Source organism: Epinephelus moara, chromosome 11 (genome assembly GCF_006386435.1).
Source record: "Epinephelus moara isolate mb chromosome 11, YSFRI_EMoa_1.0, whole genome shotgun sequence".
Classification (NCBI taxonomy): Eukaryota; Metazoa; Chordata; class Actinopteri; order Perciformes; family Serranidae; genus Epinephelus; species Epinephelus moara.
The window spans coordinates 28,139,403-28,165,169 of NC_065516.1; the positions used below are offsets into that span (position 1 = coordinate 28,139,403).

Genomic DNA, 25,767 nt, shown 5'->3' on the forward strand with positions numbered 1-25,767 from the left:
TGTCAGCGGCTAACGCTATCTCTGGATGGTGGAGTGTGAGATGAGCCCTCATGTTCATAGTATTCCTGGAGTATTCTCATATGACACTGCTTCCAAATCACGTGTCATATCCAAGTCCATCTTTCAAAATAAGTTCAGACGTTTGTTTTAAATGCTGGTGGCACATTTCTGATTTCTTTCTGCGATGCCTCCATCTTTGTTTCGATGAACTTCCTGCCAAATGCCGTTAACTGAGACCTCTGCTGACCTCACCGGGAAAGAAAACATCAGCACCATCTAGTGGACTGAAAGAGCAACTGATTTAATTATTCTAGTAGTATTGTATTAAAATGCATATTTGCAAAAACAATATATATATATATATATATATATATATATATATATATATATATATATATATATATGTATACACGAGATCCATACTTGGCATCTGTGTATCAATACAAAATTGCCACACAAAATATCGCCATACTATACTGTATACATTTTTCTCCCCCACCCCTGTGATTTAGTAACAGCTGGAAAAACAAGCTGATAAATGATGCTGGTCCTTTATCATTTACAGCAGGTGAACACTATGTATCAGTGCTGTACTTTAACAAAACATTTTCTACTGTGTATTTTTGGAGATTTTTAAGAGCAACCACAACGTAAGAACGTCCTCGCACCAGCTGCAGTGTGTTTTACTGTCATGTTTGTGTTCAACTTCGAAAAAATCTACATCTCTTTAACTTACTACTGTCAGCGTACTAGTAATCTCCATCCCTCCTATTTTTAGATACCAGCACTGAGTTTCTCTGATGCTCACATTTCTGTTACCTCGTGCAGGCAAACAGATCTTTTTTGGCTCTGGCTAAAGTATGACATGCTGGTGTTGCCACTGGAAGGACCAGATGCAAAATAAAAACGTGGGTCTGCTTTTATGTCTGTCGTCAAACCACCAAAGTGCTGTAAAACGGAATCAAACCCCACCGTGTTTGGCCAGACGCTCACCACAGCAATATTAATGTTTTCCCGCTTTAGACGTCTTGAAGATCAGACATCACAAACTTTAATTTAGCTGAGATTGACATGCACCCAGTACACTCCCAGTATTGCTTACACCAAAAGAGGACAAAAACCAATTTGATTTCCAAATCTTCAGTTATGATGGCTGCTGAGGGGAGAAGTTCACCCTCCAAGGTTTACTCTCTATAATCACACAGATGGGGCCAGCCAGGGATTGTAAAGGTAAGCTAACCCAGTCCCAGCAATTTCCCACAGACTGCAGTCTGTTTGGTTTGTTTGCTGTCTCCTCAGGACTGTGGTTTTTCCACTGTGTTGACAGCCTACCATCTGCTGCAGAGCCAATCTAGATCTCATATACCTTCGCCAGTCTGTGTTTACTCCGCTGCCAGGACTTTAAGTTTGGGACTAAAGATAATCAGTGATGATAGTTTGACTGAAGCGTACACACAAATGGTGACATATGTTTAAAGCTTTGATTGGAAGAAAACATGACAAAAGTGATCTTAATAAAAATATTTTATTTAGCGATAAAAGAAGAAGACGACATCTGAGGACCATCACCTGAAATTCAGTCAAACAAGGTAGAGAGAAGTGTAAAGAGATGTTTGAGAGACTCCAAAATAGCACAGCTTTACAGACAACATACTGAGAGACACAATAAGCTACAGGAACAAAACATGGTACTCAGTCCTTTTAAATTTAGACTACATTACAGGTCGAGTTGTTTCAAGTTCCAATTGTGCCACATTAACTACAAATAAACTGCCCCCGTTTTCTTTTGTGTTTATTTCCAAAGGATATGCCAGAATAAGGATACAAATGGTTCTGCTGGGCCACAATATCAAGCCATGGCATCTTGAATAAATAAAGTGTAAACACAAATGTAAAAATAAAACACCATTACAAGAATAATAAGGCTTGTTCTCTACATACAGAGCAGATACACTATGGCTTAATGTTCTCTTTAGGCAGATTGCCAAATGCTTCAGTGTCTCACTCACCTGTTGAGCTCATCGTTGTTTTGGTCCTTTCTTAGTAGCTGTGTTGTCTTCCTTTGGTCGGGCAGATCTGGCAAATTGCTGTGAATTTACAGTTAAGGTCTGTAGGCAGGAAACATTCTCACGTGATAAAGCATCTTTCTCAGGCGAGGACCTACAGCTTCTTTAAAAATAATCAAAAATCTAATCCATACAGTCGATAGATCAGCTCCTTCCTCTGGTCCCATCAGTAATCCCTTCTACTATAAGTCTATTTTGGGCATCAACAAATGTATAAAGCCAATTTCAGCTCTTGGCACAAGTTCACAGACGGATAATCACAAGCTGATATTTTATATCCTGTTCATATACTATCATGTAGTACTCCCAGAGTTGTATGCAGCAGCTCTGAGCCACAGGGGCCCTCGTCTTTGTGACACTTGCTGCCTCATATGAATTTAATTTAAGAAAAGGTCGCAGCTGTTTGCTCATAAATGCCAGAAGACTACTGGCCAAAAATGGACCTTTTTAATAGCTCGGGTCTCCTTCTTTCCGGATGTTGGCTCACTTACGCGGTGACAGCTACTGTCATTCACAGATTGATACATTTTGCAGAGGTTTCACCGACGTCCCAGGTTAAATAAAAGAAGGGAGGGGATGGATGTGTGAAAGGCTGTCACGTAGTGCTGTCTCTTAATAAACCTGACACTTTAAACTACTCGCATTTCGTGCAGGTTTTTTTCTTCCAGCTCACTAATTTTAGTAGCAGGCTGTTTGAGGATTCTCTGGCAAGTGCCATACTGCAGTCTCTAGCTAGCACTGAAAAAATCATTATAGGGAATCTAAACTGGGACCGGCTGTCCTCTGCCTATGACTGCTTAAAAAGACATCTGTACCAAAATGAACCTTGCTCGACTTTATGATGCTCCAAATAGAATAAACCCCCCCAAAACAATCCCAGTCCATCTTATAACACAGGTTCTACTTGCTACCTTTGAGCACACTTACAATAACAAGTTCTCACGTTTCTTTTTTACTGTACAGCACGTACAAAATCTAAAACTAAAATTCAAAAGGGCTCATGTTGGCTAGCTGCTGCTTGTCACCATCCACCTAAGTTATAACCTCAGTTTTGATACATACGTAAGGCTGGCCTTTTTCTTTTTGTATAATTTTGTCATACGGATTATTATTATTATTGTAAATTTATCATGTTGATCTGTTCTGTACGACATCTATTGCACGTCTGTTCCTCCTGGAAGAGGGATCCCTCCTCAGTTTCTCTTCCTGAGGTTTCTACCATTTTTTTCCTGTTAAAAGGTTTTTTTGGGGAGTTTTTCCTTATCTGCTGCGAGGGTCCAAAAGACAGAGGGATGTCGAATGCTGTGAAACCCTCTGAGGCAAATTGTGATTTGTGATATTGGGCTTTATAAATAAAACTGAACTCCAACAAGGATTCAGAGAGCAAACCTACACAATGGATGTGCAGAAAACAATACACGCATGTAAACTGGTGCAGTTTTATCTAAGCAATATACCATCTTAGAGCTCTATTTGTTCACTGTGCATCCAACATACTGCCTAAAAATCTATAAACCACTACACTCCAGTTAGCAAATCAAATTTCAAGACTTCAACTCTCTTAAATGTCTAAATGGTGCCTAAATGACAACCGTCACCTCACCTGGAACACCAGCTACATGCGGGATAACATCTCCAGCTAAATTACACTGCAGACTCTGAAGTTCATTCTTTGCAGTCAAAGACTAATATGCTATCGCCAAGCTAATTGGTTATGGGATGCACATTAAAACGCCATCAAAATCAATAGCCTTGTTCCATTAGACAGGTTCAAAGGTTGATGTGCAATTATCGGTGTTGAGCTGAGGAAAAACAGGTGGCGGTTCAGGGCTGCCAGAAATTAGTCCTCGTCCTCCTGAAGGCACGGAGGACCAAGGCCAACGACACATCTGTGAGGGGAGGTGTCCACCTCATAATCTTCACACACCACCTCCCACTGCCCTGCTGTGTATGTTCAGTGACATCTGATCTTGTGCAGTGGTATATACCAGGCCTAAATCTTTTCTTAATTAAGCACTTGTGAGATTCACTTTTCATATACTACAATTTATTGCCCCGAACTTGGTGAGCAAAGTGTTTATATCTCTTAATTTAATGTAAAATGCCCTGCTGCTGTGGAACAGGAGGTGGAAGTTGCACAAAAATTAAGTAACTTTGTTTTGTTTCCAATTAAATGTGTGTCCACTACCAGCTTAAGTTTGCACACGAATATTCCTCTTATTAAATAGGTTTTTATGAGTTATCTTAAAAAAAAAAGCACCTGTAAAAAGAACAATTTATATACATCTTTGTGTCCAACACCTCCAAATAACCTAAGCCTGGATTTCCACTCTGTATAAAATCTTGTCCTCGTTTGATCTTGCGAGAGGGGGTAAAAGGATACGACGACGAGGGGTTTGTCATACAGAACGTAGCCATTGGTTTCCCGCAGGGCTTTCTCTGCACTCTGCTCACTGGGGAGTCCTACGAAGGCCTGCCCTTTCATCCGCCCCTCCTTCATTAGCACAATGTCAAACCTGAGGGAAAAAAAACACAGCAGGGACACATCATTATCACTCCGGGCTTGCGGCCTAGCAGAGTCAACCTTATACTGTAGCTTTTCAGTGTTACAAGAGGAAAAAGGGATCTGTTTCTGTAACCACATGAAACAGAGGTTGTCAATTATGTGTCACTTTAACCAAAGAGTCTGCAGGTTTCTATTTCAAACAACTGATTTTTACTGATTTGCAACTTAAGCCAAAGTGAAGCAACTAGATGCGTAAATGTACATCTTATTATTCTGAAACGCTGTTTTTGTGTGAAAACAATTGCGTACACAACTCTGCCCCCAGTGAAACACCTCAACAATATAAAAATGTCTTCTTTTTTCCTCCATTTTTTCAACTAGCAAACAATAAAACTGCATTATAGCCAACATTTACAAGGCGAAGGGCTGACGGGCTGACCCAATCATCATTTTATGAATGCAATGTCCTCTGACAAAATCACCATACACACAGGCTACAAACACAGCAACCTACTCGTCAGGTGCTTTCACAGCAATCACACTCAGGTGTGCACCAAAACAACTGGACCGAGACCTTCTTGAAGAGGTGCTCTCAGTCCAGTTACAAACAAACTCTGGTGCAGTTCATTTGTGGTGAGAACGTGTTCCGACCTGGATGTGAACCAACTGCAGTCACATGACACATTGTTTGGGTTAAACATGAGCATGTTACAGTCCTGGAGGATTATTAATGTGCACCTCCTCCTGTACTGCCTTAATATGCACATTCAGCACATCCAATGCATCAAAACATTGTTTTCTAGTTGGAGCCGCGCCTCGTTTTCAAACTGTATGGTTTGACTAAAATGAACAATGACAGCAATATAGTCCACGGTGAGCAGCGCTAAAATCAACCTGCGTAGTTGTCCCTCCATTGTGACATTAGAAAGTGTCACATTTATCTTGCAAGTGTACTCTTCTTCAACGTTTGCTTTACTTCCTGGATTTTTCCCACATGGAAATTCTGACCAATCAAGAGCAGCTTTCTCGCACAAGGAATTTTATCTGATCCGCTTGTAAATGCTGCCGTGAGAACACGAACCAACTCTAGGCAATTATACAACTTTTTGACAAAATTAGTCCCTGATTCGGACCAAAGCAAGACAACTCTAGGTCTGAAAGCACCCTAAGGTAAAAGTTTGCATGTCACTGCTCAGTAAAGTCTGAGTTTGGTTGAAATGAGAAACGAAAACCTGCAGACTTTTGGGTCAAGCAAGGACATCTAACATTCTGCTAATACAGAAGTTAAGATTTATCTGCATTCATGTTTAATCATAAGAAATTCACAAACTGTAGAAACTCTCAAACAGTAAAAGAGGCACAATGTAGAGATGGGTTACCAAAGGACAAACTGTTTGTCTGGCAGAGCTGCATCTCCCTGTTTATCACCTACATCTGTGTTCAGAGTCTGGCCCTCCACTCAACATAAGCTCAGTTTGATGACTCAGGTGGAATATTCATTTGAAGTACTGCTGATGCACAAACATAAAATGTCCCTCATGATCTCCATGTCAGGTTAGATACTTATTAATAACACAACACACAGTCAGCATGAATTACTAAAAACTCTCAAAGGAAAGTGACAAATTGCCAGAGTCAAAAATAGCTTGTGGAGATGGGACAGAGTGAAGTGACACGCGAGCCATGCCGATGAGAAATCAAGATCATGTGGGTGGTGGTTTACATACATGTTTCTCTCGGCTTCTGACAAAGGGTTGACGTATCTCCCATAGATGTACTTCAGGTCCTGGAAGACACATGATGAGAAATAATCAATATATGAATATGAATGCACCTCACTGCAAAATTAAACTCTGACATTTAAAAACACATGATGACATGTCTTAAGCAATAAATTCAAACTCCAGAAAAGGCATCATATCCAGAAAAACCAAAGTGGGTCAAGTGCTATAAATGTACCTACTTTCTCTTCCACTTGCTTTGCAATATTCTTCACGTACAGTCTGCAGGTTGGCTCGCCAGGTTCATAATTTTTAAACACAGACATCCTTTTTATCTCTGTTTTAAAAGAGAGAAGAAGAAAAAAAAACCTGATGCAAGGTGCATTTCAAAAACAGGTACAAAGGATCATCACAGAGCTGCCCGCACATACATAAGGGTAAATTCAAAGTCACTGCAACTCAATACCATCCACTCAATGTTTTATTTAAGACGGAGCAGACTGAAGAACCAGGCTAAGAGGTGCGCTGAGACATTAAAGCAATGATTACATGTTTGATCCCAACACCTTCCAGCCAGTTCATTTTAGATATGACTTGGCCCGATCATTCCTCAGCTGGTGTGTAGCATATCTGAATGGGAAACATGCCTGAACATTGTGTGTCAGTGGGACGGAGAACAAAGAATTACACTTAACACTACTCACGCTCACCAAGTACACAAACTATGACGTAAAATACTAATTTGAATCATATAAGCTGCGTGTCAGGAAAACAAATTCTGATTGCCTGAAACTGTAAATGTGGAGAAAGTTAAATTGTTTCCACATGTACACTCCCAGATTTGTTCTCAGACTCGCATTATAGAAAACTATAACTGTCCTGTAATGTGAATTTACGTGGTGAAGAGTTCAGAGATTAAATTTAAGAACCAGAGCACTATTCAAACTGGGTGTTTTCATAAAAATGCAGCTGCAAATGTAACTGCAGTTACTCATTAATACTGCTCTAACAGGCTGAATATTAATGTTAATGGATGTATAGATATTAATATCAATTGTGGAGGGGCTTTTAATGGTTGCATTTAAAGAGGTGGAATATCTTCACTTTTACATCATCGTCACACGAAGTTAAACCCTTCCCTTTAACATGCTTAAACCTGCATTAACTGATTTTTTCTGCTATCATCAGGAAACACACCATTGATATCACCCTTTAAGTTAGTAATGCAAGCCAGTTAACACAGTGTTGCCTGTTTGGACATTTAGTAGACATGAAGTAACATTTACAGTCATGCTGAGTAGGGTTGCAACAGTGTGAGATTTTCGCGGTACGATAACTGTCTCAGAAAACATTGCGGTATTCCAGAATTATTAATACTATCAGTCACGATGAGCCATAAAGGAATTAAAAAAAGAAGGGGGGTTTTTTTCGGCAAAAAAACAATCAAACACAAACTATTTTTTAAAATTAGAGTATGTGTAAAAAGTCTCCCTTTTGAAAGAAGATTCTTCGTCCAGTTACATTATTTTCAATACCGTAGAAAAGCAAATGCACACGGTGTGATAAACAGGTATATCACTGCGACCTTAATGTTGAGTGGTATTTCTGGTCAATAAAGGAATGTCAGTCCAACATTCACTCTCCTTTAAGCTTTGTTTTGGCCTTCATTAACTGCTATTCGTCTATCTACTGTAATGCCTTGTTCACCTGCCTAAAGCTATAAATCAGCTCCAAATTGTTCAAAATTCAGCAGCTAGACTTTTGACCGAAGCAAAACAATCCTCACACATCACACCTATTTTGGCCTCCCTGCACTAGAATCCATTTTAAAGTTATTTTAATCACATACAAGGTTCTCAATGATCTGATGATTCAAGGGGTTAAATCGGGAGCAATAAAACAACACACAAAAAAATGTGCTGAAAGATGCTAAAATGCTCTGTAAGGCTGAGGGGAACTGCAGAGTGGGACAATAATTCCTTTTGGTTTGTCACTAGGAGAAATCCCTTACACAGCCACAGTAATTTGATCCATTGATAAAATGAAATATTGATTAAAGCAGCTTAACCTTGTGACTAAAATCGCAGCGCCGTTTTATCCAATTCAAGGGTCTCTCTATTGACAATCCTTCACTTTAGGAACGGAGAGAGAAAAAACAAAGGAACTGACTGACAACCTCAGTTAAATATTGACCAACAATCTCAGTCATGTTGGTTTGAACACAATTTCACCTGAGGTCATTTACACACATACCAGATTCAGATGACACTTAATCAATACAAATGATCATATTAAGATTACTAGGACTTTGCTTTGTGATCCTGTCTGAATGTGGCCAGAGGTAATAATCCCCAACTGTTTTTGGTGAGACCGCTGGTAACGAGTGGTCACTGCTTTGATGTTTTGCACTCTGCACTGGGCTCTGTCCAACTATAACAAGGCACTAAAGACAGGCAGCAGCTAATTATCAACAGCAGGATTTGCAATTCCAAAAGCCGAACAACTATTTTACAACTCTCCTCGGTCCTCGTCATCTTGGGGTGATTATAATCTAACAAAGGTAATGCTGATGTTTAACTTTTTAGCACTCGCTCTTCTTTCTCTGAGGGATCTCTCAGATTCTCTAGTCAAGTTTGATTCTCTGCAGTTGGCACTAGTCTATTTTCTTCAGCCATGACGGCTCTTACTGCTCAAACTAACTGCCAAATTTCTCTAATATGCATTTCAAACAAACCACTGTTGCTGCCTCCATTCTCCCTGCATCACTTCTACACAGACCAGGATTTGTGAGGAGAGAAGAAGAATGTGATTAAAAGAAAACTGGCATTTGCAGCCATGTCTTTAAGTGTATATGTTAGTGTAGGTGCATGTATATGCTTATGTTTTAGTAGTATCACTTTTGTTTTGTATTTTCTGCACCTTGGAAAATACTTTGTGCTTTCGGCCTGAAAAGTGCTCCACAAATAAAGTTCGTCTTATTATTTTCATTATTAAAATTATATTCTTTTTAAGTTGACATGGTTGCTGTTGCACGGTATCAATCTGCACTGCACAGCATCAAAATAAAACGTTTGTTTACGTTAAACAGAAATGTCTAATCATTAATTCCTTATGTTATTCAGTGTTTCCCTCAATTTTAAGAAATTAAAATCTAAGATGTTTTTTTTTTTACCTCCGGCCCTGACACACCAAGCTGACAGTCCACTGTTGGTCAATGTCAGGCTGTCGGTGAGCATGTGTTGCCCTAGTTTTGCGGTGTGCTCCGCATCGTTGCCACTAGTTGGCCCTATTTTTTCCAGCTGATTCAGCATGTTTTACTGGCGCCAAAGACAGTGGCACCCATTGGTGTACGAAATGACTCTGATTGGCAGATCAGCTCAGTGCACGAGAAGAGAAACAAAAGTGAGGAAACGGCTAAAGGATGTGAGATCGAAACAAGCCTGTTATGTTAGGTTTGAATTTTTTTGTTTGCCAGCGTGCTGTAAATATCCTTTGTTCTTTTAACACTCGGTTCTGTTGCTAACTGGTTAACTAGCATCTTGAATCCGTCCTGTCAGTCTTCAGGTTTTCCAGTTCTAATGATGAATTCAGACTACCGCCACCTGCTGGTATGGAGTTATATTTCCCCTCACAAAGACGCAGAACGGAAGTGCTAGTCGGTCATTGGCTGTAGTCTTTGCGGTGTGTTCAAATGCAACTGAAGCCAGTGTGTCTAGTCCTTAAGTTCTGCTGGTTGCTTCATTAGCTAAGAGCAATGATATTACTTTCTTGCTGCTAACATCCATATCTTTAGGGTGGGAGTAAATGGAAGCCCTTACAGTACATCCACACAAAAAATGGAGGATGCATGAAAACTCAGTATTAACCACTGAGCCTCCATGCTGCTTAAAAAGATCCTGTTTACCATCTCTTGATAGTCGTCCTTTCTCCAGCTCCTTTCTAGAGATGACATCTTTGGGGACATCATCATCGTCGTCGCTGTCTTCCTCTTGCTGTTGTAACGCCTGGGTGCTGGGGTAAAGCTTCCCAAAACCTTCAGCCTCTGCCACCTCCTGACTGCTGCTGGGGGCAAGCTCCCTTTCGTCCACGTCTGAAAGGGGTACACATAGTTTGTTAAAGGAATTTCATGGACCACATTAAAAACAGTTTATCAAACTGTTACATTTATTTTGGCAACAACATTGACAGCAGTTTGGCGGTATTTCAAATTATGTGTGCTAAGTTGCTGGATTGCTTTATGATAAAAAAAAATAAAAAAAAACAGGGAGAGGACACTCTCCCTCCAGCACAAATACAGATGGAAGTTTTCAAAGTGTCTAACAATAGCAGATGGTGAAGTAATCACTTCCACAATGTTTATCCTCTTCAGTAAACCAAACAAGCTCAGGATGGGAGAGTGGAAGCAAATCCTCTTGGTCACAATTAGTTTAACATGTTGATGTTTAAAATTTCTAACCGTGGCATCATTATAAACTGATTGAGTTGAAAATAATTTCTTTGTAAGGGTTTAATACGATAAACGCTGTCCTTTGGCAGAAATGTTTGGGTGAAATTGGTTGCGCTGATAATTGAAAGAAGACGGTCTCGAGAGTGAGGCGTAAGCACATTCAGTCTATGTCAAATAAAGAACTGTAATCAAATCAAAATCCATTCCTGTTTTGCAAACATGAGTTTGAAAGGCAGTGGGAAGGATAACTCTTGACAGACTTTTGAGGAGCATGCATGCGCACACACACGTTGTAGATGGAATTACTAAGAGCAGTGAGCCTGTACAAATCCGAGGAGGGGGAAGAAAAAAAAAAGCTTGTCATCCACATAAGGTGTGTGTGTGTGTGTGCACTGGAGCAAGAAGTGCTGGGGAGCTTTTCTGATACACTCTCGGCAGAGAACTAGATCACTGCTTTCAAAATTATCCTCCTCCTTATCTGTCCCCCACCTCCCCTTTCCATTTAAATAGCTTGTTTATCGGATCACACACACACACACCCCTTCCCCAAAACAAGACTAATCCAAAAAGCCACCTGTCATAGTTTATCTTTCCCCTGCCTTTAGGAAATCTTTTGTGTTTGACTTTGAGATCTATTTTACTTCTCAGGGGCTTGCCAGGGAGTGAAGTTGTAGCTAGAGAGAAGGGAGATAAGGCAAACAGGGAACTGCACAGCTGACAAGTAACACAGACTGTGCCCCCAATGACATTTTCCTCATACAGATAATGGTAAAACCTTTTTGGTGCGAGTTTCTGCTGTGATATACTGCTGTGTAACACTTGGCTCTGACTTCACCCATGGTAAGGGCTTTAACTTATGTCAATAGGAGTATCAAACCCCCTCCTGCTTCAAAGTGATAATAAACATGATGTATAGTAATAATCAAATCCTTACGGTGCCTTTCTGGCACAAAAGAGACGATACAGTGCACTTTTTATACAGATCCTCCAATGTATGTGCAGACTATAGTCCTGGTCTGATTTACTTTTACTAGCCAGCTGTAAAAGACTGTAAAAGAAGCCTTTTTGTTGCTTCTTTATGCAAGTTCCTTCCCAAGATGCATATAATCAGTAACAGATAAGGAAACAGTGATGTTATTTGAAATTAAAGCTGAAACTTTGAGTAAATTAATCCATAAATCAGTCGACAGGAAATTAATTGGAACCTATATTGATAATCAAATAAATATGTAAGCACATTTTTCAAATGTGTGTTTTTCCACTATTTTCTGACTTTGAATAAACCAAGCGATTAATGGATTAATTCAGGAAATAGTCCAGCAGTCAGGTGAATGAAAATACTTGTTAGCTGAAACTCTAGCTAGAAACTCAGATCTCAATGACGGGGCAAGTGCAGACCTGATTTGACATTACTTATGGTTTGCCTCTCGTAAAGTGATCTCACATAACCCAGAGGGAAACTTTATTCTAGTCATGATAGTTATGTCACAACAAATAACGGCAGATAAAGCCAGAGTAAGCACTGGATTATGATAATTTGCATTTTTGTACGGGTATTTTTAGCACTTAATGCTATTCATTTATCATTTTTTTAATTTTAATTATTGTTATGTTTGGTGTATAATGTCTATTCGTTTATGTACTATACTACGCATATGTATGTTGTATTTTTTATGGCTGCAGCATGGGTGAAGAGCCCAAGACGAATTTCTCACCTTGTAGAAAAATAAAGTTAATCTTGAATCTTGAATGATAAGTAATTTATCAGTAGAATAATAATCGTTTGTGTTTTATTATTTCTATGATTGATGGCTTTTCTCAGACAAATGCTACATATCTACTAATTCAAGGATCTGTTTTCAACCAGGTGGTCGGGTCACAAACTCTCATTTTACAGCTAAACAGTACACTAAAATATGTTTCTGAAAACATCTGAGGTGAGAAATAGGCAATGCAGTAACAGAATCTTGGTTCATACTTGATCAGCAGTGATTGACATCTCTTGTCACTGGCTAAATCTCTTAAAGTCTGAAAACTGAGCCAAGCGAAAGTCCGAAAGACCACTAAATTACAATATGCTCAAAGTTTACGATTGGATTTTTGTCCACTTACGCCAAAATAAACTGCCGACCGCAGCATTAAATGTGAAATGTTGCTGCTTTTCTCTGTTTTAAATCATTATGAACTATTGAAGTATTTTTGGGGTTTTGAACTGCTGGTCAGTCAAAGCAAGAACTTCAAACACATCACCTCAGGCTCTGGGAAATTGGGATGGACATTTTTCTCTGTCATCAAAATTAATTAATTAAAAAAAAAGATCAATAGACTACATAAAAACACAAGCTGCAGGAAATGAGTATCTAAGGTCAAACTAGGGAGCCTTTACCTTTGCCTTCTTCATCAGGCTGACCCGGCCCACTTCCTTCCACTATGGCTGCCACCTCTGGAACCGAAATGTGGAATTCAATTTTCCTGTGGCCGGCGGGGTGGGGCTGCTCAAACACATCGGAGGGCTGCAGCATCGGAGCACTGAGTACGGAAGAGACAATCACAACTCCCCCTCAACAGCAGCCTCTAAAAAGTACCCACAATAAACCTGGCTCCTGAGCGGCTTAAGGGCTGGGATATTTTGTTCTGGTCAACCAGAGATATTTCCCAGTCCACAAACATGCAGCCTGGAGACACTGAGGGGTGTGTGTATTTATAGTTTAGAAACAGAGTTTGTGGTCCGTCATTAAGGGAGTGTGTGCATGTGTGGTGCTGAAACAATAAGTCTCTGAGCCACAAAAGGCTGTCTTTATGAGGAAGACTTATTGTCTGGAGGTTTTTGTCCTCCTTTTTTAGCTGCCTATGAATACTGTCTATGCTTGAGGACTGTGACATGCATGAGTGCCTTTGGCATACCTCTGAGAGTCTGGTTTGGGAGCATAGAGTAGATCCTTGATCTTGGGCTTCTTTCTCTTTGAAGCTGTTTTTGGTCTCAAGGGTCTCTTGCACGCTTGGTTGACCAGGCCCATCAGACGAACAATCCTGAAATAAAGCAAGCATAGGGAATAAGGGAAAAAATGTCTACCTTGGACAAAAAATTGCCCACCCATTGGAATTTAAAGACGTTTCCCTTCAAGCCACTTGTGCTTCTTGAAACATTATTACTTCTGAATGATACATTAACACACTGGATCGAGTGGCAGCGGAAACATGACGCAAAACAAAATGGAAGTCAAGTCTTTGTCCTCATGAAAATGTTTACGCAGCGACGACTCCTCTCTAACAGCTCCTCACCTCTCCTTGTCCTCTTCATCCCCACTTTCATACTCAGACTCCTCTCCACTGGACAGCTCCATCTCCTCCTGTGGTAAAGGTGGGTAGTCAGGAGGGAAGGGAGGAGGCATGGGGATGGGTGGTGCAGGAGGCAGCAGCTCAAACTGCAGGAGACAAAAAAACATGGCTTAGCTTACAAATGCCCCTGGGTTCCTCTGACAGGTTTCACAAGTGTGGTCTTTGCAAAGGTACCTGGTAAAGATTAACTGGTTTGCAGAGAGCAGAAGTGATAGAAGTATTAAGGCATGGCTGCCACATGTTTATTATCACAGCAGGAAGAATTGATATCAGGTGTTTTGAGACTTATGCAAAGTGTTCAAATATTACCCACACCAATAATAAATGACTGTGGTGAGTGGTGTAGTTTACAGAACTGTATCTGACGATAATTTATCCATTAATTTGATAATTATTTCCTAAAGGAATCATTTGGTTAATGAACTGCTGAAAATTTGTGAAAAAGTGCTCATCACAATTTCTAAGAGCCCAAGGTGACATCTTCAAATTGCTTATTTTGTCAGAAAAGCAGCAGACAAGTTATTTTACACTCATGCAAGACAAAGCAAAACAGTAAATCTTCCCCTTGAAAAGCTGGAACAAGCAAATGTACTGTTGATAAGACATTTTTCCGTCAACCCTCTGAGAAACTTGACCTCTCTAATGACCTATTTTGACCTCTTGAATAATCATAGCTGCATCGCACTTAACAACCACAAACTAGAGACCTTGGGCATTCAGAGCAAGTATCACCAGCCACTCACTGAAAAATGCAGTTCTTACAGTAAACTCCAAATGTCTGAAGTTTTTTACTCAAAATCAAAGCATGGATTTTACTGTGGTGTGTCTCAAGGTTTTGGTGTCATAATGTGGTATTTTGGAGGGATTTTTGACGACTTATCAGTCCTTGAGTGGTGATTAACAATTACGTTTGTACCAAATCTGTGTAACAAATGGTATCAACCAAAAAAATGCTGCAACAACTTATGAGGCATAAGTGAGCCTGCAAATGGTCATCATATACTTTCATCATAATGTACTAACGATCCCTGCTTTCACCACCTCCGTGTGGCATCTACTGTTGACCTACTGTCTCCCCCTAAATTACAAAAATTGATCTATGGTGGGTCTCAAAGGGTTAACTGGCATTTTCAACCTCCCTTCAAAAAGAGCAATATCTATATATGCACAATTTTAGACTTAAACACATGCCAGAATACAAGCTTGTCCACTGTCCGCCTTCAGTACTCAGGGCTTCCCATGTACTTGCACACAGTCCTAATGCTCACACACAAAATTAAATGTCTATTTTAACACTTAATCTTAAGCAAAACATCTGCACTGATTTCAGTAAATGAAAAGATGGTTAGTGGCACAGAAATGGAGTCACCAAAATCCCAGAGTGTTACTAAATCAATAAGCCACTAATTGTTGAGAGTCCTCTAATGCTGGGAGCTGGTTAACCTCAATAGCTGAGTCCCTTCCTTGTATACATCTTCTCCTGAATACTGCCCCTCTATATAACACCAGTTTTCTTGTTTTACATCAATCTACTTAAATCCAAACCAAACTATTCAGGCATTTGGCTGTTTTTCTTAATCCAACAGTATTTACAAGCTTACCATAGGGGGTCTGGCAGTGACCGGGCCAAACGGACATGGTAAATTCATCTTGTTCATGAGATGTAGTACCTGTATAATGGAGATATGGGTATCAGAACAGTGATGGTTGTATCTAAAGATTCGTACCAAAAGCTGACTGGGAGCTGGTAATGTAAATATACTGCCTCTCTCAAACAGGCAGCCTGTAACTCGAGCTCCATATGTAAAACAGATTGCAAGGCTTTTGCATTTTCATTTAAAATACAAGGATCAAGGTGAGATTGAGGCTGAAGTGAGATACCAGCGGTGAGGCTGAGCATGAAGGCAGCTCCTCTGCAACGCACTAGCACCACCAAGACGCCAACGCTGGAAGTAGCAGCGATGAAAATCAAGGCAGCACGGCTCCCAGGGAAATGTTAAACCCATAACTCATGCCTCCCACTTATGGTTTATTATTAATACTTGCTCCCCAAATTGAAATTTAAAAGGCAAATGTTTGCTGTTTGATCTTTAAGAGGTTGGATGCAGTTCAAAAACCTCTGGGATATTCATATTTCCATTTTACAATATGAATCTGAAGGCTAGAAATGTTGTCGCATTTGCATTTTTTTGTACAAATTCCCACTTTCCAAAAAAGGAAATACAGGGACAATATGAAAAGATCCAAAAATACAAACACAATACACACAGATGACCAGCATATGCATATCAAAGCTGTGCAGGTATTGGACAAAGAATAAAGTGATGTAGAAGAAGCAGTATTTACTCACTTGAACATAAAACTTTGGCACACTGATGAGGGCATGTGTTATATTTGTCAGAATGCCATTAGAAGGTGGTGGGTATAAATATTTCAAAGAGGGATTCAATTGAAATTTCAACCTGTGGAGAAGGAGTAAGAGGAAAAAACAAAATTACTTTAAAAAGAAACTGCGTAGCTGCGACTCACTGCCTAAAACACAATATCCTCCTCACTTAACAACTCACAAAATATGTCAAAATAATGGAGACACATGAATATGTGGTCCAGCCGGTGAGCTTTAGCGAGGCAGCTTATTCTTTAGATGACAAGCACTCAGCCAACAAAATGTGAAACCCAGCCATTAAGGGACATTGGGACCAGCAAGCCATGTCAGCACCAAAGCTTGTCCTCGTGTAATAATAACTTTTATAAGCCAAGACTCGGCACGGCACAAGAGAACAAATCTAAATCTACTGAGGCCTAATAAACAAAGACTTAAGGTGGGGTACAGTGTATGTTGTTTAATCTGCCACTTGGCTAGATGACAAAGAAATCTGTTAGCAGTACTGCTGGGATGGAGAAGAAGGAACTGGCCAATATATAGTTCAGTTTTGGAATTAGCATGTAACTGAGGATCAGGGAGATAAACAATACACTTCTGAAATCAGTTTATTGAAGAACTGTATTAGAAGATGAGGCTGTTACAGGCAATGTTACAAATCATTGTAACTTGATGGTATACCTTGATTTGTCAGGTATTTTACATCACAGGATTCTGTCCAGTTATGCAACTCATTAACAAATTTTCAATACATTTTTCCAGAAACCTTATACATCAACACTATATATATCCATTTGTGACATAAAATTGTATAGACCAGGGTTGGGCAATGTCTACTAAACAGGTATATGACAATGTCCACAGTGAAACATCGCTGTGAACAGGGCTGAGGACTGAGACAAGGACAGAGCGCTGCGCCGTGCGTGGTGTGTTTGATAGAGTGACAGTGAGAGGGGAAGACAAGGTGGAAGGTGGACTATTGCACAATGACACTGTCATTGACCCAATCGGCCTATCCCTCATATAGACCATGATTTTGTGTTTTTTTAATATTATCAATTCCCTAATAAGGTAGTAAAACTGATACTAGCTAAGCAGACAGGCTACAATTTCCACTGTTGCTTGTTCACTGCTGGAAATGCTGGGTAGCCTTAAGGGGTGGTTGTATACATTAGCAGTGTTCCCAGTACTGAAGTTACAGTACTTCAATGTAGTTTCTAGGGCTGCCCCCTAATGGTCGACCATATGTTAGTCGACCAGAAAGGTCATTAGTCGGCAAGATTTCATTGTTGCTTAGTTGCAGAAAAAAAAAGGAGGAAAAGAAAACAAACGTGTCCGACCATTTTCCAGGTGGTTAAAGATGCGGCATGTAGACGGCCTCTGATTTCCAGGGCTGGTACCTGCGGTTATTCTACAGGCTAGTTAATAACATGTCGGGCAGGAAATCCAAAGTGTGGGATCATTTTGAGAAGGTGAAGGACGAACCCAAGGTGATATGTAAACTCATCTTCATTGGTCGACTACAAACATGACGTATCATCTGAAACATGGAAGTAGCTACATGCCCATTAGCCCACAGCGTCATTAACAGGCGGCTCACTCAGTGTGTGACGTGCACTTGTAGATAAAATATAGGCCTATATTAATGAAGGTTCATTAGTACGGTTTTGTATTTCTCTGTAATGTAGCACAGTGTTAACAATGTTACTGATACTATTCTTTCTCACACCTTCAACTCAAACCATTGAGTTGCCCCGCCCAAAATATATCATTTAATTATTACATTAATATCGTAAACATGCGGGCGACTAGTCGACTAATGGCCCTAAATGATGACTATTGATCAACTAGGAAAATTCTTAGCTGGGGGCAGCCCTAGACGTTTCACTGTAGTGTTGCAAACATTCATCGGCAGCATAATGACACGGAAACAAACCCTCCCTGAAAATATTATGTTGTTTTAACAATCACTGTGTGTTGGATTTTAAACATTTAAGACTGATTCAATGTCTTTTAACAGATCGATGGAGCAAAGTCTGCATAATTTTATAACTGATACATTAATGTAATAAATGAATCACTACATCCAAATGAAAACATTTATTAAAATCAAGCATTTTTCATTAGAAACAATGTAACTTTCAGACATCAAGCTTTGCTTCTTTGTTTTGTCCCTAAATAAATTCTTTCTTGCTTGAATAAAAAAGTCTCTCAGTAGTATTTTAACTTTAGTACAACAGAACTCTCTAATACAAAGAATGAAAAATATATTTGCAGAGACTTGTATGGAATTCAATCAGGATATCTTATTAGATTTGTTTCCAATTATGGGCTTCCGATAAACAATCAGTGTGGTATTGATCCATGCTACAAATGCATAATCAAGCAAGCAAACTGAATTGTATCATGATGTGGTGAACACTACTGGCTGGTCCAGATTTTATTTTAGCACAAGGCAGGATAGACTGTCAGTACTGGAGCGAGAGGTATCAAAGACCACCTGGTCCCACCAACTGGCAGGACAGACGGCCTGTCAGGCGCTCAATGGCGGCCTGACCATCTAATTGGACACAAGGCCACTGACAGCTCCTGACTACTGCTCTCAGATTCTCATCCAGGTTTACTGTCAGCTAGCCTCCAGGCTGCCTCCTCCACACACATATACTGACAACACCAGGTTTGGACAGCATGTGTCATTCATGCATATTTAATTGTATGTGGTATCATTTGGGTGGGTAATGACTTGGTAATTGGAAATGGGAGCTGTCACCAAAGTGTAGAATGTAATAATATTGTTTGTTTTAACCTAACAAGAGAGGATAAGAACAAATACTAATATTCAACATTATTTCTTAAAGTAATACTTCGCTCCCAAGATGACTATTTGTGTATCAATTACACACCCTGTGTTTCCTTGAATTCCAGAAGAAAACTTTTTCTTGTCTTCAAGTCTCCAGTGAACGAAGAATTTAAAGATGGAAAAAATTCTTGAGGAATTAAAGTCACATGCGATCGTGTAACAACACCAAAACTATCAAAACATTAGTTTACAAACTCTCACACAACTCCTTCAGTATAATCCAAGTCTCATGTATCCAGTCATATGCTCAGGGACAAGGAAGCCGCTGGTCTACCACTGCCTTGATCGGTAGCCTGTGTTATCATCTGACCTTGGTGAATCCGAACTAACCCTTTAAAACACCTAAGTCGCACAGTAACACCAACAAACTCCCAATCGAGGCAGCGGTCAAGCAGCAGCTCCTGTGTTCAGCAAAGTAAAATTGCTGTTTTTGTCAAAGTCTGGCTTTTACTCCCTGTTTGAACGGGCTGTCTGGGAAGTACTGAGCATACAACTAGACTTGGATCATACCGCACAAGTTGTGTGGGTTTGTAAATGCATGTTTTGATAGTTATCTGTTGTTAAAAACTCAGACCCTGTTAACTTAAATTCATCAAGAATCTTCTCTGATTTGGATTCATCGTTCACTAGAGGCATGTGAGAAACTGTTTTCTTCACATATTCAACATAACACAGGCTGATGATCCTTTGGGGGCTAAATATTCCTTCAAGTACAACACACACAAACCCACCTGCTGTGTACAACTGAGGCATTTAAGTGTCAGTGACCTTTGTGCAAGTGACCTTACAAATCTATCAGCCAAACAACAAATCATAAAAACAGAATGCCTTTTCCCATTCAGCAATTCAGAATCAGCACATCAAGATTTGCTCGGATCAGACCAGCGCTTTCAAAATCTGCTTATGGACATACATTCAACACTCACCCAAGGCCAGGTGCAATGCCCGTCTCAATGAGGGGAATATTTGGCTGCTTGGTCTCTTGTTTCTTTTCCTCTTTCCTGTCACGTTTACCACTGTAGGAACAAAAGTAAACATGTTACAAGACTGCAGCTTCTACCCTTGATTGGTACTGGGTGATGAGAATAATTACTATGTATAGATTTCACTTCACAGCATGTTTAAATTTCACTTTGGTCAGGTCAATCTGATTAAATATCATTTGCTAATAAAATCCCTTTGTGGAAAATCATTTCTGGTCTGTGGAGCACATACAAGATGATCTTTAATTGGCACAACCGACATCAATATCTGGCTCCATCTCACAGGTTAGAAGCCCATACATGAGGTACAAAAGTATCTTTTCTGATACGACAGTATGTGCAGATCAAGTGTGTCTCAATTCATGTGATTGCAGCATCTTACCTGTCTGACACTGGTGGGTCCTTTAATACGGTCACATGATCTTCGCCTTTTGCAAACTCAACAACAAGTGTGCGACCAAGAATCTCTAACTGATGGAGCCTGCTCAGAGCCTAAAACAGATGTAATGGGGATTAAACATCATACAAGACAGATTTAGATATAATTAGATGACGTCTACGAAACTTAGCTTGAGCGTTTGCAAGCAAAGCTTTTCTAAAGTGTCATAAAACTACAGACACTATATGAATAACTTACTTTTGCTGCTGACTTCTCACTTTTAAAGCTTGCAAAGGCTGCGTGTTTCTGTGGAAATGAAAAAGTCTGCTCAGAATGGACAGCAACTAAAATGAATTTCAAGAGGTAAAGGCTCACTAGGTGTGAGTGAGGCACAACCTACCAAACGACCCGTGTTTGAGAAGACCCTGACAGACTCAGCTCCAAAATACTTTAAGAGGTCTTCTTTCTCATCCCGGCTGAGCTCAGCTGGTAGGTGGCGAATAAGCAGAGTTTTATTGGCGCCTGTTTGGACCAGGTTCTCATTCTTGTCCATCTTCCTGTAGGACAGCAGGCAGAAAGATCCCACAGTTAAACAGATTACAGACAACTCAGCAGACCAGAAATTTGAAGCCTCTTTCAATTTTATACAAACGAATACAACAATCCTGCCATGAGTACTAAGCTCAAACTCAATTTTTAATCGTTGGTGACACTGTCTTGTTCGATCCCCGACGCAAACGAGGTGGGATAAATATTTGAAACATTATCAGCACAAGGATAATAAGAAGTGTGCAGTCATTCTTACACGTTATTACCGTTAACTTGTTGTAAATCGTGCAATTTTTAAAATGAGCGCTGCCGAATTAAAGAACAAATCCTAAAGATGTTTTAAATATCCGAAGTCATGCTCTACGAGACGTGAAAGATTTTCAAACAGCAAGGCAGAGTTAAATTGACCTTTCTTTGAACACAGAACCCTGCTGCAGCTACACTGGGCTAGCATCAACATTAGCATAGTGCTAAAAAAAAAGCTAACTTGGAGCAAATTCCCAAATTGGCCTTACCTTTTTAATTTTCTCTTTCTAACTTTAAATCATCTTCTGACTCCGATACGTTAAATGCAGCGACAAATATACACACGTAGTGTTTAAGCAAATACTTCAAAGCTCAAGTGAAATGTTTTGTAGCATATCTGCCGGCTACACTCAGTAAACATTTCCACTTCCGCCCGCCTCTTCTTCGTCTAACGGTAATTCCGGGCGGATGACAACTAACAGTGCTCATTAGCGCCACCTCTGGACTGGAGTGAAACTCTACTCAGAACAATGGTTCAATCTACCACAAGGGAAACAAACGCAGACTTTGAAGCATTTGAACCGAAGAATTAAATGAGACTGGTGAGTCAAATTTGATTTTGAGACGTTGTTTTACTTAACATGCTTTTTTTCCCCCCACGGAAGACATTTAGACGTGGCACAGTAGGAAAAGCACAGGTGTGAATAGCCCAATTACCCGTACCCTAAATATAACCACCTGTCTTTTAAACAATACTTCACAGTTATCTAAACGTTAACTTAGCATTTTCCTCAGGGCTACTTAGGACTCATTCCTGACATGATAGTGGAGCTGAGTGTAAAAATATCTGCTCTCTAGTGGCCACACAGAGGAACAGCAACACATACAATTTATCAAGTTGCCCAGTGAGTACATTCAGAATACATTAACCAAACTGAGGCAATCAGATAGGAAGATAGGACCATTAAATAATTATCTTCACTGTTCTCCAGTGGTCAGAGAGTATAAAACCATGCTATAGAGATATTAACTCTAATTATTAATATTATTTAGAAGTGTCAATAAAGGTATTTTTGTTAGTGATGTTAATGTCATTTATAATGAACACTATGAAGCAATATAAAGCTTAGCACTATGTAATGTATTCCAGTTAACAGCCCTACACATGATGTTAGTTGATAATTTTCACCAGCAGGTGTCAGCCTCGCCATATGAAATAACAGCTGCAGCAGCAGTAATGGATCTAATCTGTCCAGCTACTGTGTGCTGGTTTCCCTCTTCAACCACAATATCTTATCATACTGTATTCTGTGATAAGTTTTAGGCTAACTGAAAAATATCTTCTTTAACTGGCCTTTCTTCTACATGAAAATAGTCCAATTGTTCATTGATAATACATGGAGATTATAAGGGATCAAAAAGTGGAAGATGCATCACTCCTAACACTGTGGTTTCTGTTATCTGCCAGTATCAGTCCCAGTTGAAGAACTTCTCCTGTCCAGGCTTATGAAGGCCCTCAGCTTCCCATCCCCACCCCCCAAGAAAATCTCCCCTACACTTCTCGAGATGCCTCCAAATTCCTGGCCAAATGAGACCTTTTCTTTGAGGAGCGACGCAAGGGCATTCCTCATCAGGGGGACACAATACCCCCTTTCACCGTGGCCTGGCTCTGAAATTTCACAGGTGATGGGAGGAACGGTAGACACTCGATCCTCCTTCCTCCCTCCGACGTAACGCATCAGACTGAGGGAGAGGAAAAGAGAGAGAGATGCTGTTGGGGAATGTGTTAACAGGAGAGAGAGGGGGGAAATAAGCTGGGTCTGACTCTGTTCCTATTATATGGGCTGAGAGCAATATTTGGTGGTTTGAAGCTGATATATTGTACCAATAAAATCTTAAAATTTTAACACTTTCACGACAAACACAATGTCTGCCATGCCAGAGGAGGCTGACAGTGACAGCCTACATATCAGTCTAATGGAAGAGTTGAAGGGAAAGGGGTTGGACTGTGGAGTACAGGAGTAGAATAGTGCAGAGTGATAGATGAAAGTCTGTTACTGCCTCTGTCGGCAAGCTGAGGTAATGATTCTGTCAGCAAGACATTATGTTCATAGTCATACTCCAGTCAGTGGGCTTTTACTTGAGCTCAGCAGCTTCTTGATATTTCATAAAAAAAAAAAACGGACTTCAGTTTATCGGAGAAATGTTAGTGCACAATGTAAAACAACGTGCTTTATTTGGAAGGCAACCTGTGAGAATGTGAGATCAGTTTCTTTTCATTTTGTCAATCTTTGGCACACTGCACTTCCAAAGAAACACAAGCTTTGCATCTTTGTTGCCCTGGGTGCACAGATATACTATATTTATGTACAACATTTACATTATTGGAACCATCTGTGTGACCTTTTCTATTTTCTTAAAAACAAGTTTCTTCCTAGCTAATGCCTGTGTCCACTCCACACAAGAAAAGTGATCCAGATCAAGAATGTAAAGGGATATTGTTACTACACAGTGCATAAACTAATAGGAGCAAATCTGATGCTAATGCTAGCTGTTGTGGCTGGTCCCACTGTGTGACCGACATATAACATTAGCAAGCTGTTGTGTGATCTTAAGCCATATATTGTCCTTTATCTGGTTGTCTGGGGTGTTTTTCGTACAATATTGGGTGTTAAGAAACCTAACTGGTAAGACTTTAGCAGCAAGCTAGTTATGACTTGGAGATATGACATCGGTTGGAATTGGAATTGGAAATTTGCTGAAAGCGAGGTCGATCCAAATATTTCCTCCCCCACATGAATGTTCCGCAGGGGTGTGCAAGCCTTCATAAGAACCTAGAAAATCAGTTTTTATACATTTTATACATCCATGCTTCGTTTGAATCAGCTCTAAACCTGTTGTTATTCTTTTTTTGGCCACTTGGTGGCAATGCAGCAAATTATAATCACAACATTAACATCATCACCCTATAAGGTTGATAAAGTGGCCTGTTTATGCACAGATACAATGAGCAACATAAGGAATTATCTGGAGTCATGTTTCTGTTCACCAGGTTAATAAGATTCTAGCTCTGTTTTGGTCTCCACCGCCTCCTGATGAAAATATCTGGCTCTAACTTTGAGCTCTTTTCTTTGCTGAGAAACAGTTACCTGCTGCTGCTGAAAATGAAGCTAATGATGGCAGCAAGAGTGAACCAAAACAGTAGATTAAAGCTGCAGGCTGTAAAACCAAAACCACCTCTTTAGGGCTGTGAGAAACTGCAGAATCAGGTGATAATACTCTGTGGCTTTGTCCCTAAGAGTGGCACCACCTTTATTACACATACTCTTTGACCAAGTGTTAATAAAATTAGATTAGAGCAGCTTTAAATGTTCATGAAATGCTCACCTAAGTAACATCCGTAACATCAATTATGTGAAAAGTATTACTCGTAGACGAGGATCATTCCATGTCACCACGTGTCTCCCGCTGGTTGGCTGGGGAAGCTGGGCCAGAGGTGGGACATGGATAGATAATATGAGCCCTGCTTGTGTTACACCTTCCACATTAAACAACTTCTTTACACAAACATTTCACCTCCCAGGTCAATAAAGGTAGTTAGGTCAACAGAAAGTGGAATAAATGGAAAGAAAAATAAAGGAAAAAAATCCCAGCGCTCTAAATTTGTTCTGAATTCATCTTGCTCAGGAATGCGTTAAAGAAACACCACTTTCATACTGATGGTGAGCTTCCAGACACAGTTTCCCACCTGGTTGTTCAAAATGGTTTGTTTAAGAAATAAGATCAACACTCAGTTTTACTCATGTCTCTCCAATGTGTCATCTCGTCCCTAAGTTTGTCCACAGAAATACTTTCCAGTTAGGTTCCAGCCTCAGATTAAAAAAAGGCAGCTACATACATCCAGTTCTGTTTGTGAGTTTGAGGGATTAACTAATTTTAAAACACACTGTCAAAAAGTCTTTTTCTTAAGTTTGCAGCATTTGAACTGATATGGTACGAACAAATCAAAATAAACTCTTAAATAATACAAACTAAATAATTCTGGATGTTTAAGGAAAATATGTCTTCTAGAGGTTTAGAGGATCTCCTTCAACAGGGTCCTACAGTCCTCATCAAGTCCATATGGCCTGCGTATTCCCTGACTGGGCACAGAGGGAAGGCTAATACACCCTAGACAGTAAACTCAGGTCATGTCCAGCCTCTGAGACTTTAAATGGACTCTTTCATGGTCGGGGCAATGAATGGGGCAGCAGGGGCCTCTGTGGTGGGATAGTGTGTATTTCCAGCA

At 40.0% G+C, this 25,767-nt stretch overlaps 1 protein-coding gene across 2 annotated transcripts; it reads right to left on the reverse strand.

Annotated features, from left to right (window-relative positions):
• Positions 1 to 1,506: 1,506 nt before the first annotated feature.
• rnpc3 (RNA-binding region (RNP1, RRM) containing 3) lies at positions 1,507 to 21,935 on the reverse strand. 2 transcript variants are annotated; one of them, XM_050056163.1, is made up of 16 exons: positions 21,749 to 21,935; positions 21,085 to 21,241; positions 20,943 to 20,990; positions 20,688 to 20,797; positions 20,249 to 20,338; positions 16,430 to 16,541; positions 15,681 to 15,749; positions 14,023 to 14,165; positions 13,645 to 13,770; positions 13,127 to 13,269; positions 10,198 to 10,383; positions 6,536 to 6,630; positions 6,300 to 6,358; positions 4,450 to 4,582; positions 2,010 to 2,087; positions 1,507 to 1,569 (listed from the first exon to the last, which is right to left on the reverse strand). In XM_050056163.1, the coding sequence occupies exons 2-15, from the start codon at positions 21,235 to 21,237 to the stop codon at positions 2,019 to 2,021; spliced, it is 1,536 nt and encodes a 511-aa protein (XP_049912120.1). In that variant the 5' UTR covers positions 21,238 to 21,241; positions 21,749 to 21,935; the 3' UTR covers positions 1,507 to 1,569; positions 2,010 to 2,018. The 2 variants fall into 2 exon arrangements, with proteins under 2 accessions (XP_049912120.1, XP_049912121.1); XM_050056164.1 differs by having other exon boundaries at positions 1,507 to 1,863.
• Positions 21,936 to 25,767: the final 3,832 nt, after the last annotated feature.